Source organism: Sturnira hondurensis, unplaced genomic scaffold, assembly GCF_014824575.4.
Source record: "Sturnira hondurensis isolate 20B ecotype Veracruz unplaced genomic scaffold, ASM1482457v3 Scaffold0006805, whole genome shotgun sequence".
In the NCBI taxonomy this organism is placed as follows: Eukaryota; Metazoa; Chordata; class Mammalia; order Chiroptera; family Phyllostomidae; genus Sturnira; species Sturnira hondurensis.
The window spans coordinates 1,131,859-1,145,990 of NW_028079436.1; the positions used below are offsets into that span (position 1 = coordinate 1,131,859).

Consider the following 14,132-nt stretch of genomic DNA (forward strand, 5'->3'; position numbering starts at 1 on the left):
GAAGGACAGGGGCATAGGGACCAGCAGAGTGCAGGGCATGGGGTGGTGGTGCAGAGGTGACAGGGTCTGGGGTCTGCAAACAGGTATCGGCAGCTGGGGTGCTCCACCTGCAGGTGAGCACAGGGGACAGGCAGAAGGTTTCCTCCCTGATCAGTCTGTGTGCTGCTTGTCTCAGCCATGCTCTGCCACATTCACACATACACACACACACACACTCACACACTGGCTTGGTGGGGAGTCCTGAGACCACAGGGGAGTGGAGTGCTAGGAGAGGCACCGAGCGTTCTTGGTGCGCCGGCTGTGAGAGCTGGGGCTGAGCGTGGCGGGAAGCCTGCCGGTGGTTAAGGACAGTCACCCTGGCCTTGTCTGCACCCTGGGGTAGTCAGAGCAAGTGCAGAGGAGATCCTGCACACCTGTCTTACTGTCTTCTCTAGGCGTGCAGCACAGAGGTCATGGCTGGAGGGACTGTCCGGGGGCCCCGGCCATCAGAGGCCTGGCTGTGTACTAGGAGCATGGATGGGCTGGTGGGAACTTTGGAGCCCCTCCGGGTTCACACAGCTGGCCCCAAGCTTGGTTCTGGAGACTGGCTATGCGTCCAGGGGCTTTTCAGAGTAGAGTCCCGGGCCCCGTCTCAAGACCCCCAGTGAGACTCAGACCCCCACAACCCTCACTTGCTTCCATCTGTCTCGGGGGCAGACTATACATGTGGGCTGAGTTATCTGAGTGAATTATTTTGTTCCTTCTTTATGTCATGAGGAAACCCACATCATCATTTTATTAATGTATTTGCAATGACCATATAATGATTTCCAGTTTAGTGTGGTCAACGATACAGAAACGCTTCATTGAATAGCCGCATGATGGGCCTTTAAGTTCTCTGGGGCTGGGAGCTTTTCCTGTCAATTAAGCTTCAAAGAAATGAGTTTTAGGCTCATCTGCAGCTGTACTCTTACGTTTCTTTTATGGTTTGACTGCCTTCTCCTGGTACCTTTAGAGAGACTGGGAAATGTCGTGTGGGGCTGAGATGTTCGTTTGCAGTGTACAGACCAGGCTAATAACTTCAAAATATTAACGTGCCCACTTTGAAGTCGAACAATTTATATTTCCATGACAGTCATTCATAGGCGCCCCCAGCCCAGTGCCGCCAGGGAGAGAGACGTTTATCCTGGGCCCCAGGATCAAGGCCCTGGAGGGGTTTCCCCTGGAAAGAGATTGAACTCCCAGAACCTTCCACAGACCGACACTCACCGCCCAACCCCAGAGGTCTTGGGAATCTGACCTATCAGAATGCAAAGAGGATTTTCCTGCTGTCCAGAGCGCCTCCCCCCACCACCCCGTGCCTGGTGAGGCACCATCCTGGACCAGTGACTCTGACAACAAGCCTGGGGACAGAGGCCATCAGCCCCCTCGCATGGATGAGGAAGTGGGGCTCCAGGAGAGGAGGCCTGAGTCTCCAGCGCACAGGCGGGCTACGCTGGCACACGGGTCCCTAATGGGCGCGCACCCGGGAGACAGATGCCCCCGGCCTCCGTCCCAGCCTGGGAGCACGTGAGGGAACAGAAAAGTGAAAAAGAGGGATTTTACCGTCGCCAAGATGTGGAAACAGCCCAAGTGCCCATCATAGACGGGTGGATGAAAAGGCTGTGGTACATGTACACAATAGGATACTATTTGGCCATAAAAAAAGAAGGAAATCTTACCTTTTGCAAAGCATGGATGGACCTGGGGAGCATGATGCTAAGTGGGAGAACTCAGAGCAAGACCAATAACCACATGATCTCACTCATATGTGGAATCTAACGAACAAAATAAACTGACAAACAAATAGAAACAGAGTCATAGACACAGAGAGCAGACTGACGGCGGCCAGAGAGGAGGGGCTGGGGCCTGAGTGAAACAGGTGAAGGGATTAAGGGGGGGGAACCTTGTAGACATAGACAACAGCATGGGGGTTGCCAGAGGGAAAGGGGGTGGGCCGAGCTAGAAGAGGGTAGGGGGGATCCACGGCGGTGGGAGGAAACTTGACTTTGGGTGGTGAACACACAGTACTGTGTACAAATGATGTGTTATAGACTCGTAAGCTTGAAACCTGTGTAATTTTACTAACCAGTGTCACCCCAGTAAGAGAGCTGACTCCAGTCCCCATTCTCTTATGCACTGAGTGGTGCCCCCCAACCCCATCAGCGAGAGACTCAGATGCCCGAGCCCGGAGAAGAGCCTGCTGAGACCGGGGTGCCATTTTACACGTGGTTACTGCTGGTCTTCCCACGTGGCAGCCCCACTTTCAAGCCAGCAGTCTCCCTCATTTTACATTTACTTTTAGTCCCACTCTATTTTCTGTGACCCATTAATTCTATAAAGTCACTTAAAAGCCATAATTGTGGCCATTTGCTCAGGTGGCTGCGACCCAGATAAGTGGACTGGATCCACTCCTTCAAGGTGCCACGGGCTCTAAGTCCATGTTAATGCCCCCAATTAATCCCGTGGAGCCAGCTGCCACCAGTTCTACCGAGTCTCCTTTTCAAAGCTAGATGGTGTGTGCACGAATTAGTTGCAAGGGACTCTCGGGGCGGGCTGGCTGTGCCCCTTGGCCACGCCCCTGGGTCCAGAGCTCCTCCCCTCCTGCCTCTCTGCCTTCAACCTGAGGTCCAGAGTTATAGTTAGCCTGGCAATATTCACATGCTCATGAATTCACAGAGCAGAGATCAGCTGCACAGTGACCACCCTTGCCAAGCCAAACATTCAGGGTGGGTATAAATTATCTCCCTCTTCTCCTTCGGTGTCATTCATGTTGCTTGGGATCAGTCAGTTGGTCCCCAGCTACACCGAGCATACCCCCAAGGGGCTGGTGGGCACAGCGACTGCAGAGGGTGCACGCCCTCCTGTCCCCAGGGCTCCTGTGGTCTGGCAGGTGTGCACCACACACTGGGAAGGAAGATAGCCCCACAGGGCGGTTAATGTTGGAAGTCAAGTGCAGCCCTAGCCAGGGAGAGCCTCGTCCTGATAGCACTGAGGTTGCAGGTTTGATCTTCAGGGCACATAGAGGAGCAACCAATGAATGCACGTGTAAGTGGAACAATGAATCAGTGTCTCTCTCTCCCTTCTTTTCTCTCGAAAGGTTAATAATTTTTTTAGTAAGAAAAAGTCAAATGCAGAGCCTGGGCTCTCCCTGATTGCCACTGAAAAGGGAGGTGTCTGGCTGTAGGCAGGGACTCTAACGGGGAAGGCATTTTGCATGACGGAGACTGACGCCACCCCATGAGGCTGCACCCGAGGGCCACCATGCCATCCCTCACGGCCCCGCCGGGCCATGAGGTGAGGTGGCAAAAGGGTCCCACTGGATTCCTTTGAAGCAGGTGACCCCTGAGGCCCATTTCCAGACTACAAGAGCCAGGGCCATGGCGGTCGAATCTTAGGCTGAGCCCTCGTTTCCATTCTCGAGATTTGGGAGCCCAGGACGTGAGCAGAGCAAACCAGGGCCTGGACAGTGAGAGGCCCCTCCAGCCTCAGCCCCCACTCTGACTTGGGACCCCCAGGGAGGCCACGTGTGGAGCCAGAGCCCATGCAAACCCCCGGTTCCCTATCAATAAAAGGAGGAGCCTGTAGCCCAGGCCAAAGCCTTCACCCCTGATCCTGGGGGCTGCGCCTATAGCTTGTGCTGGGTGGGCTGGGTAGGCATCTCTGGCCAGTGTGGCGGGGGGCCAGTGTGGCGGGGGCAACAAGGCTGGCACAGGACTAGTGTCCCTGGGCTGCACACTCAAATCCTCAGCTGTGTGTGCATGTGTCTAAGTGTGTGAAGACTTTTTACCCATCGTCCTCTGAGCCTACTCTCAAAAGCAACGAAAGAGCGTCTCACCCCACACCCTTGAAAATCTTCCCAGGATGCATCCAACAGTGGGAAAAACCGCCAAGCCGTGTGGAAGTGTGACCGCCTTACTTAATTGGTGGCTCCTGTTTTTATTAGGGGCCAGCATCAAGTGGCAGCTTTTGGCCTTCCCCGTGGAAAGTTCTTTATTAAATTCCAAACCCAAAAGAAGACAGGCAAACATTCCGTAGCCCGAGGCAAAGCATGCTAATCATGAGACACAGGCGGGCTGGCTTCAGGGGTCTCTCAGATCTGCAGAGCCTCCTCACTCAAGCTGTGGCCCGCAGGCCCCACCTGTCTGGCCCTAGGGGTGCTCCTCGGGGCCGCATACATTCTCCTTAGGATGGTCCTGGGGGGTCTCTGTCACTCCCATCTCCTGTGGGTCCTGAACCCCGGCCCGCGGGCTACGTGTTGGCCCAGGATGGCTATGTATATGGCCCGACATAAAATCTTAAATTTACTTAAACCCTTTTTGTTGCTCATCAGTTTTCATTAGTGTTTGTGTATTTAATGTGTGGCCCAAGACAATTCGTCTTCTTCCAGCGTGGCCCAGAGACACCAAAAGGTCGGACACCCCAGAAGCATTCTTGGGATCCGAGAACTTACACACACGAGGAGCAAAGGCAGTGCTGAGGGCCTCCCAGTGTGTCGATCTAGTGACAAGGTGGGGGCTGGGTGGGAGGGTGTGAGCTCCTGCTTCCTCCCTCCACCTGCCAGAATTTTCCCCTGACTTCCTTCTGTCCTGCCTCGGGACCACCGCAGCCTGCTGGCCCCTCAGACGCCGTTGCCCACCCGGGGCTGACTGTCACAGAGACAGAGTGTCTGGGCTTCATCCGTGGGCTGTCCACGTGGTGCCGAGTCCAGCATGGGCAACCCTGGAATGGGGCACAGACTAGGGAAGCAGTGCCTCCCGTTCTCCCCCCACAGCTCTGGCAGCACCAGGGCCCCGAGACTCTGCCCTAAACGCTGTGGTTTTCCTTCAGAGCTGGTGGGAATTGGTGTTGGTTTTGACCTGGAGTCTGTTGTCAGTCATACCACTCAGAGGGGTTAAGGTAAATCTTCAAACCCCAGGAAACGTCTCTGAGTCATCTCAGGTCTAAAAACCTCTGTGCAAGTAGTTCTCTCGGAGAAGAGGCAGGCCAGCAGCTCCAGGGCTGCAAGCTCGCAGACCGAGGCCATCAGGGACCTTGTAAAGCCCAAGAAGGCCAAGTCCAAGATCCCAGAGGGCAGCACCAGCAAGTACAATTGACTTGCCTACATCACCCACCCCAAGCTTGGCAATTGTGCTCACATTTCTATGGATAGTTAGCTAATTATTAATGAGGAAGGAAACAGAGGGAATTAGACAATGAGCTTAATAACCTGGAGAGTATAAGCCTGTTTGCTTAGCCAGGAAGCTACAGCTTCACACACTCCAGGGGATCATAGCCATCCTTCACCACAGGGAACAACCCCCCCTCCCCCCTTCCCCCTCCAGTACCGATTGTGGAGGGGAGCCCCGGGGAGGTGCCTGACCCCAGAGGCCTGTCAGCCTAACTAGGGGGTGGACCTATCCAAAGCTTGGGAAGTTGATTGGTTATTTTGAAGGGGCCAGCCCCTGGCCAGCTTAACAAAGAAGCACTCAACCTTCTTTTCTCTTTCCCTCCCTCCCCCCGACCCGCATGCACCCCATGCATTTGCACATTCTCACCTGGGAGCGTGCAGCCACACAGGTCTGGCAGCTACTGGGGCTGCACCAGATCGCATGGGTTCCGAAGGACGAAGCTTTAATGTGAAGCAGAAAATCTGGACCCTGGCCTTTGTTTTGACCTTGCTAAGAACACAGTTGGACTTTTTCCATGGTGAGACAGTGGAGATGGGACATTCAGATTGCAAAAAAAGACACTCCTTGGATTTTCCTTCGAGCACCATATAAGTCTTACCGCACCTCCCGTATGGGTCCTGGGACACTTCCCCTGCACCCCCGAGAAGAGCCTGATTTCCACTGACGATACTCGTGCCCACATCACCAAAGCTCTCGGGTTCTGCTGGTCAAAGGCCAAGGCCAAGGCTCAAACAAGAGTCCCAGGCTGCAGCTCCAGCTCCCAAAGGTGCCCTGACACCCACAAAGTTCCCAGAAAAGAAGCATCTGTCTGCCAATGTGAGGACAGAAGGACGGGTGTAACCCCTGGGCTGCTGTGTGCGTGGGGCTGGGGTCCTCCTGTGCTGTTTGTACAGGGAAACCTGAGGCAGGGTCTGTCAAAAAAAACAATAAAAACTAGTGGCTGTTGGGCTTGGCCCAGAAGCTGGAGATGACCTCGTCTGAGCAAACACCCTGACCAACACCGGGGAGAGAAAAATGCCATGGGCCACGCCAGGCAGGGGAGGCGTGGACTCAGAATCCTCCATGGCCTGGGGGTCTCCTTGACTGCTAGCCATTTAGGGGTATCCAGGGAAGAGCCCTGTTCTGGGGAAAGGGGAAAGGGGGAAGGAGGCGGGCCTTGAGGGGTGCCTGCATGGGGGCCCCTTCCTCCTCGGTGGGGTGCACACAGAGGGCTTTAGCATTCATTCAGTTGTCGAAGGCCACACCTTCACCCTGGGGCCATGTGATAGAGAGCCGGCCAGTCAGCCGTAAAGCATGTCTGTGGGCCCCTCATCCAGGAGTACAGCCAACTTCGCTCTCTCTAGGAGGAGAAGAGAGGATCGTGAATGTCAAACAGCAGGTGTGTAGCAGCTGCCCCAGAACCAGGCATTCATGAGCAAATGTGCCATTTGTCACACAAAGGTCTGGGCAGCTAGCTGTGTTCATTTAAATTACCTGGTGCTGGGGCGAAATGGAGATGGGGGTTTGCCTGCAAATTCGGGAGCAAGTTGAGGTAGACATTCTCATGCAGGCTTGATGGGCTCTGGTGCAGCAGCTGCGAAGGAGGCACAAGGTCGAGGTCAGCGCGGCCTGTGTGTTGGGCCCAGGCAGAGTCATGGGTCTGGTGGAGCCTTAGAGGGTCAGACTCTCTGTGTGGGCCCAAAGTGAGCTCTGTGCCTTTAAGAACCCAGAGCATTCAAAAGCAGATGGGATGGTAAATAGGGCCCTCCAGGGAAAAGGGCAGAGGGCACTGACCAAGGACAGTTGGCCAGCCAGATGCTAGGCCCCTGGCCATCTGAGGACACACCTATGAATGCAGGGAGCCCATTCTGGGGTTGGGATGAGTGGGTGAGAAGAGTACTCAGGTGGAGCTCCGAGTGCCTGAGGGGACAGGAGGTGGCTGAGCATCTCCAAAACTGTGGGCAGGCAGCCGCTCACCAGTGTCCCTGTGGCCCATGACAGTGTCCACCAAGGCTCTCCATGGCTGGGCTCTTTAAGAGAGTGAAGACTGTCATGTAGGAGATGCAAAGGCCCCGGGGCACAGTGTTTGGAGGAGACAGGTTGGAGATGAAGGCTAGCTCCTCAATGCTTAAGGGACCAAGGGGCCAGATCTTTGGCTTTGAGTGTACAGAAGCCATTCCTTAGAGTTGGGTCTTGGCAGGAAAGTCAGGTTTGAAGAAAGGGCTTTTCAGGAAGGAAATGCCTGAGAGCAAAGTCTGCAGGCCAACTTTCTGGCAGCTCATTGGACTGGCCAGTGGCTACAGCGTAGGCCACAGCACGAACACCAACCGCCCCATGGTCCTGAGTGTGGGCAGCAGTGACCCATCTGCTCAGAAGTCCCCGGTCCCAGAAACAGCCAGCCGGGGGTCACCACACGGCACTTCTGTTTGTTTGTTTGGGGATTGTTCAGACTCCACAGGATGTGTTCTTCACCACCTCCTGGAGTTTTTAGAATTGTGTGGCTTGGTCAACACCATCAGTAAAACTGTGTCATGTGAGGGGAACGGTATTTTAAAGACGGACTCGCTGGTTTTGGCATTTACTGGTCATTGCGTTTTCCCAGAACGTGGCAGCGGAAGTGTCATTAATGTTCCTGGGTTCACATCAGTCAGACATCTTGTTCCTCTGAAGCCGAACCCCAGCAAACGTGTGGCAGCCCATGAATTAGATCTGGGAGGAAAACACACTTCTCTCTTTGCACAACTTTGCAGCTCCAAAATAGCCTCATCGCAACCGAGGCCCGCGTGTCACACCACATTCAGCTGTGACGTTGGCGCCAGACGACTGAGCCAGGTTTTCGTTTTGGTGGCAAAGACCGCAGTTTTGTCGAGGGGCAAGTGACACCGCTTCTCAGGGTGCTGCGCACAGTGTGGGGACCAGGGGCATCAATGTCGTGTGGAGTCCAGGGGAGCCAGCCTGTGAGCAGGCCCGGTGGGGGGGGGGCGGGCAATCCCGTCCCTTCTTCAAGCTCTGGGGGCTCTCCCAAGTGAGGGTCTTAGGATCTGAGCCAAGGTGCTGAGCCCCTGCCAGGTCAAGAAGGGCTGGAACTGGGCGTGGCTTGGGAAGCGAGCTGCCCACACCCCAGCACTTCCTCTCTTCTCGTCACAGGCCCCTCAGCCCACCCCCACCCCCAAAAGGGATTGCTTCTGCTGGTGACCAAGGGGTTGCTTGGTGATATGCAGTGGTCTGTGTCCTGCAGCCCCTCTCCAGTCAAGCTGATGGTGGTAGAAGACCCCTGAAGTGCACAGCTGCCCCAGTGGGGGAACTGCGAGCCCCTGGGGGCCATTGGGGGGCGTGGCCTGCGCGGGGGCCTTGGGATTCCCCCACCCAGCCCACTCTGCTGCTTCTGCTTGCTATAAAGCCCTCCTGAGAGCACAGAAGGGCCCCGGGGGCAGCTCTGCTCATTTAGGGATCAGAGCGCTGGCAGGAGATGGGCCTTTCCTGGAGCTGGGCTGTGGTCCAGTTCACCCTCGAGCCTCCTCGCCTGGCTGAGCTTCCAGCCCCTGCCTGTCATCTCTGCAGGGCTGTGGCCTGCAGCAGCAGCAGAACCAGAGGGCAGGAACGTCCCGTCCCTCACCCTCCGCACCAGAGGCAGCGTGAAGGAGCCAGTTCTCGACAACTTAGTGTCCAGCAGCCCATCTGTGGCTCGCCACCCTGCCACCACCCCCTAGCCGGGCCATGCAGACCTCACCCTGCAGGGCTACCGTTGCAGGTTGGGGGTGCCCCCGCTGGGTGAAGGAGGGTCCCTGCCCCCTGGCCAGCCCAAGGTGGCGTGGGCATCAGCAAGCATGGCTGTGTGTACCATGCTCCAGAGCTGCCCCACTGTGCTCACATCTGCCACGTGGTTTCCCCCCAGGAGCTGACATGATGGGTTATGTGGGCCCTGAGCCCCCTCAAGAGCTCTAGACCCTGGTCACTGTGGCTCAGGGCAGCTGGGATTGTCCCCTCCTCGGTGGAGGGCTGCAGCCACTCTCTGAGCCTACCTGCTGCCTCTCTCCACTGGGGATTCCACAGTCAGTCAGTAGACACTTAATGGGCACCTTCAGCATGCAAGCACTTGGGCCAGGTGCTGGGGACACCACTGAAGCAAGACAAGGACCCAGACCCGGCCCCAGGGAGCGGGGGTGCTCCGGGCCCAACAGAGCAGCCTGACAATCGTCAGTGATGACTAGGAAGGCCGAGTGAGTGCAGCGACAGAGAAACCAGGGGCAGTGCACCAGGAGGCTCTTTGGGCGGCGGGGGCGGGGTGTCTCCAGCCTCCCCCACCTGCCTCCAGCTGCTTCCTGCATCCAGGACCTGGGCCACCAGGAGCCTTTACCCCGTGGCCTGTCTCACTCTCAGAATCTGAGCTTCCCTCCACCTGGGTGTCGTCTCCCAAACCCCCCTTCCCTTGGCTCCCTGGAGCCCCCCCCAGCCCTCCCCACACCCGGGACCGGGAGCTTCGCCTGCCACAGAGTGAAGACGGTCCCTTTGAGGGAACGTCTGGCAGGGGCACGCGTGGCTGACGGAACATTCCCAATGTCTTCTTTGCTTCCCTTTGTTTTGCGATAGAAAGAGTTCCTTTGATGGACATTTAATTCCAGGGGCTGCTACCTGCTTCCTATCTCTCTTTACTCAAAGAATTAAATGCGGATGTGCCTGGGCTGCTGCTATAATAATCTCCATCCGCCTGGAGGGAGTGTGGCTGGGGTTGGGAGGACATTAGAATCTTCAAAGAGGGACAATTATTGAGGGAACTAGATTAATGAGGTGTCATAACAACTTAGCCAGATCTGCGGCTGACCTTTCTCATGGAGAACGGGCTTGATGAATGTAGTTCATTACCAAGTTCTGACATGAAAATAGGATCCCACTCTGGGCTCCGCAGCAGGCTGATCAATATTTTATCTGCCAAAGCAGGCCTGGCCTGGCAGCAGGAAGAGCCCCCCCCACACATGCTGGCAGGAAGCCTGAGGCCGGTGCCCGGGGCTGGCCTGGCCTGCACGGCCACTGGGAGGGTGCCCAGGCTGGCAGGAAGGTGGCGGGGCCCTAGCGAGGGCCTGTCGGGGTGCTCACCTGGGTCAGGTGGCCGGGACAGGAGCCTCCCTCCCTGAGAGGCCCCACAGAGGAACGTCTATGAGCGGTGGGATGGAGGGAGGAAATTGTCTGTTTTCTGCAAACACCGATGTAGTGGCCACCTGTGCCAGGTGTGGGTCACTGGAGAAGGGGACAAAGACGAGTGAGATGTGACCCAGCTCCCTGGGGCTCTCTTCATCAGGAGAAACCCTCAGGCCTGGCTGACCACTTAGACTTGGCAAAGTCCTCTTCCATTTCCTTTAATGCGGCAATTTTCAACCGGTGTGCCAGGAGAGTTTATAAAACACGCAACACGTGACTATTCGGTCAGGGACCCTGACTCCCGTTCCCTGAGACTGTCAAAAAAAACGACGACGACAGCCAACACAACCGTAGCTGTCCAGTGTGAGTGAATTGAAATCACACCTCAGGATTTCAGGAATCGGTCTATGTGTGCCGTGAGGGGGAAAGGCTGGAAACCGCTGCTTCAATGCCATGACCTGTGCGGTGGGAAGGGGCGATTTTGGCCCCATTTTAAGGGGGGAACTGGAGGCAGGACAGGCCTGCAACCCCGGCTACCTGGCCTGCTGGCCCTGTGCCTCCTTCTCCCCAACACCCCTCCTCTTGTGATCTCATCCTGAACACCCCTCCCTTCCTAGCTGTCCCCCACGGGCTCCCGGGTGCTCAGGGCTGGAAGCTCCATTGTCCCCCACCCCCCAGCACGCCACCCAGCACCATCCAGCCCAGAGTTTGTGTGAATGCCCAAAGGGAGGAGCCGGGGGGTGTGGGCTCCAGCAGGGGGCAAGGCCAAGGGCTCGGGGAGCCGACTGCGGAGCCTGGGGTCGCCCGCCCTTTCCCCCTCTAGGCTGATGTCTAGATGTATGTGTACCTCCCTGGCCAGGAGGCCTGTGCCAGGCAGTTGCCAGGGTGCAGACGCCAGAAGCCCGAGAACTCAGAGAGAATTGTGGGAATGGGACAGGAGGGGCGGGGCCTGCGGGTGGGGTGTGCTGCAGCCCACTGGGCAGGACCTACCACAGCGGTTCCCTTCGTGTGGGAGATGCTACCTAGCTGTATAGGCCTGGCCCTGGGCAGCGGGCCGCTCAGAGGGGCGCTGTGCCCCCCCAAGGGTTGTGGGGACCATCGAGAATAAGGTGTCCCTGCCCACCTGCCCTGTCCCGGCCCACCCTTCAGGTGGCCCTGCTGTGGAGTACTCTCAGGAGTCTGTTGTCCACTAGCATTTCTGAGCCAGGCCTGCCCTCGCCCCCACAGCCATCTGCTGCGCACACCCTCCCCACAGACCCCTCAGCAGCCACACCCGGGCTCTACCTCCGCCCCTTCATGGCCTCCCGACTTCTCATTCATTTGCCAGAACCAGGTTTCACCCTGTGCGGGGCAAGGGGCCAAGATCTGGACAAAACCGTTCCTCTCCTTTGCCAAACTGACCTTCATCCCGGCCTGGGGGGAGAAGAACCAGCGGGCTGCCCCATCTTCCCCTGGGCAGAGCGGTTTTGTAGCAGGGCAAGGCCGCTCCGTTCCACACTGTGCCGGGACACGCACTTGAGAACCCGTTCGCCGACCCGCCACCCCACGCGTCCCCAGGCGCGGACATGCTCCCAGGCCAGAGAGGGTGCCAGCGTGGTGGCGGGGGGTGGGGAGCCATGCTGTCAGAGTGTGGAGCTCCCAGAGAACAAATAGATTTGATTATATTGAACATGGCAATTGATTTTTCTTCTAAATAAACACATGGGAGGAAATGGTAACAGGCATCTGTTTCTGACAAGAATCAATTGACCCCAAATTGGAAGAAAATCTAGAAACACAAACAAGCACAAGAGAGAGTGGTTGGGCCCTCCGGGCCTGACTAGGGAGAGAGAGACGGATGGACTGCCTGCCAGCCCTACCCCCTGCCCCCGGCACAGCCCCCCTGTCTGCCAAATGTGGTCCCAAGGATGGTGAGGAGTGAACGGCTGTCATGTTCGCTCACTCCGTGCCAAGCCTATGCAGAGCCCCTGATGCATGTGTCCTAGTTAATCCTCCCTGTGGGGGGCTGTGTGTGCCCCACTTCCCAGGGGAGGCATCTGGGCCAAAGAGTGGTCCAGGCAGTGGCAGGGCCGGGACCCAGACCCAGGGGACTGGAGCAGGTGCTGTCCAACCCTGCCCTACGGTGACTCTCCCAGCCCGAGCGTTTACCTGGCACCCAAAACTGGCTTTGGAATTAAGGGCTAGAGCTCTGGGCCCCAGACAGTTCGCTCCTAGCAGCACGTTGGCCACACGGCTGGAGTGGACGGTCAGGACCCCACCAGGACTCAGCGAAGCAGGGCGCGGGAAGCCCTCTGCCCCAGGGGGGCGAGGAAGGGGGGTTGGAGGGCCTCACCTGCTCTGCCAGCAGCCCTGCAGCCCGTCTGCAGGCCGTGCCTCGCAGGGAGTTTCTCCTAGTGGCCCGCCCCTGGGAAGGTCACCTGTGTCAGGTCGCAGAGCACCCCAGGCCCCGTCTGCCAAAATGCAGTGTGGCCCCAATGCTGTGCTGCTAGCGTGGCTGTGATGCGGGCCTTCGAGTGATGTCTGCATGCTCCATGCGCATTTTGAAAGGCTTCCTCACGAACTCACGTATACGTTCACTCTGATGTAGCCCAGCTTGGGAGTGCGGCTAATTAACCTGAGCAGGGCTCAGTGGTCTTGTTAACTAACATTCCCGAATCTATGAGGCCAAGCGTTCAAAAGCAGCCTTTAAAGGTGGGATTAAGGCAAAGACGAACATTACAAAATGGAATTGGGTCTGGCTTTCCTGGCCACCGTGGGGCTCCCACTATGGATTCCCCTGGGCAGACTCCCTGTTCTGTCCGGCAATGGCTCCATGCCTGGCACGTAGTAGGTCCTCAATGGATCTCTGTGGGGTGGACAAGCGGGTACCTGCCTGCGTTTGCATCTGGTGCAGCCTGTATTCAGTGCTCGGTGAATATTTTGGGATGGATTGGTGGGCAGACGGACAAACAGAACCCTGTCTACTCCAGTGGCCCCTGCACGGCATGCAGGAAATGCCCAGAAACTCTTTACCAGCAGAATGGACGGCCGCCCTCACTCCGCCCCCGGGGGGATTCTCTGCAGTAACCGCATCTTCTCTCCTCCAGGCGACCGCTGCACCATGGCGGACTATGCCCGCCTGAAGAACGTCCTCCTGGCCCTTCAGACCCGCCTGCAGCCACACCGAGAAGAGGGCAGCAGAGGGGACCCTGACTCCCAGAAACGCCTCCTGGTGGAATCTCTGTTTAAGGACTGGGACGCAGATGGTGACGGCCACCTCAGCAGCTCTGAACTGGCTCAGGTGAGCACGGTGTCCCATGAAAATAAAACTGAGGAGGAACCCAAATGGGAGGGAAGTGGGGAGGGCTGGGAGAGTGGACTGGGATGGGAGTAAAAGGCAGAAAACTGTTACTTGAACAATAATTAAAATAAAAAGATAAAAAGGAGGAATCCAGTTTTTCACTTAGCATGTGAATGAAGGAACCAGGAGACCAACCGGGCATTCCAGGCCCGGTGGCCCAGGAGGCCTCCGTCCCACTGGAGACACCTGGCTCCCTGGAGCTGGGGAGCTCGTGGCCGAGGCCCCGAGACTCTCTCACGCGCCCCCTTCCCACCAGCCACCTCTAGCCCATATTCATAAACAAGCGTGGAAGCACGTGCGGCCGGCTGGCAAAACACAGGCTTCAGAGGGGCTGGTCTCCAATGTCATTAGGAAATGTCCTTTCTTCCTTGGGTCCATTACTGTCCTCGGTGGGAAGGTTGGAAGTAAGCAGGTGCAGTTTCACCAAACGCCACTGTAGCTGCAACCCGGGCGTCCCCAAGCCCTGCCCCCAGGGTCTCCCTGCTCTT

At 57.1% G+C, this 14,132-nt stretch overlaps 1 protein-coding gene across 1 annotated transcript in view; it reads left to right on the top strand.

The window, feature by feature from the left end:
• The window catches only part of FSTL4 (follistatin like 4), a 354,377-nt gene that overhangs the window by 229,624 nt on the left and 110,621 nt on the right, over positions 1–14,132 (top strand). The window contains exon 5 of the mRNA XM_037050468.1: positions 13,391–13,584. Coding sequence (XP_036906363.1) covers positions 13,391–13,584 — 194 coding nt within the window. The remainder of the gene's footprint in view (positions 1–13,390; positions 13,585–14,132) is intronic.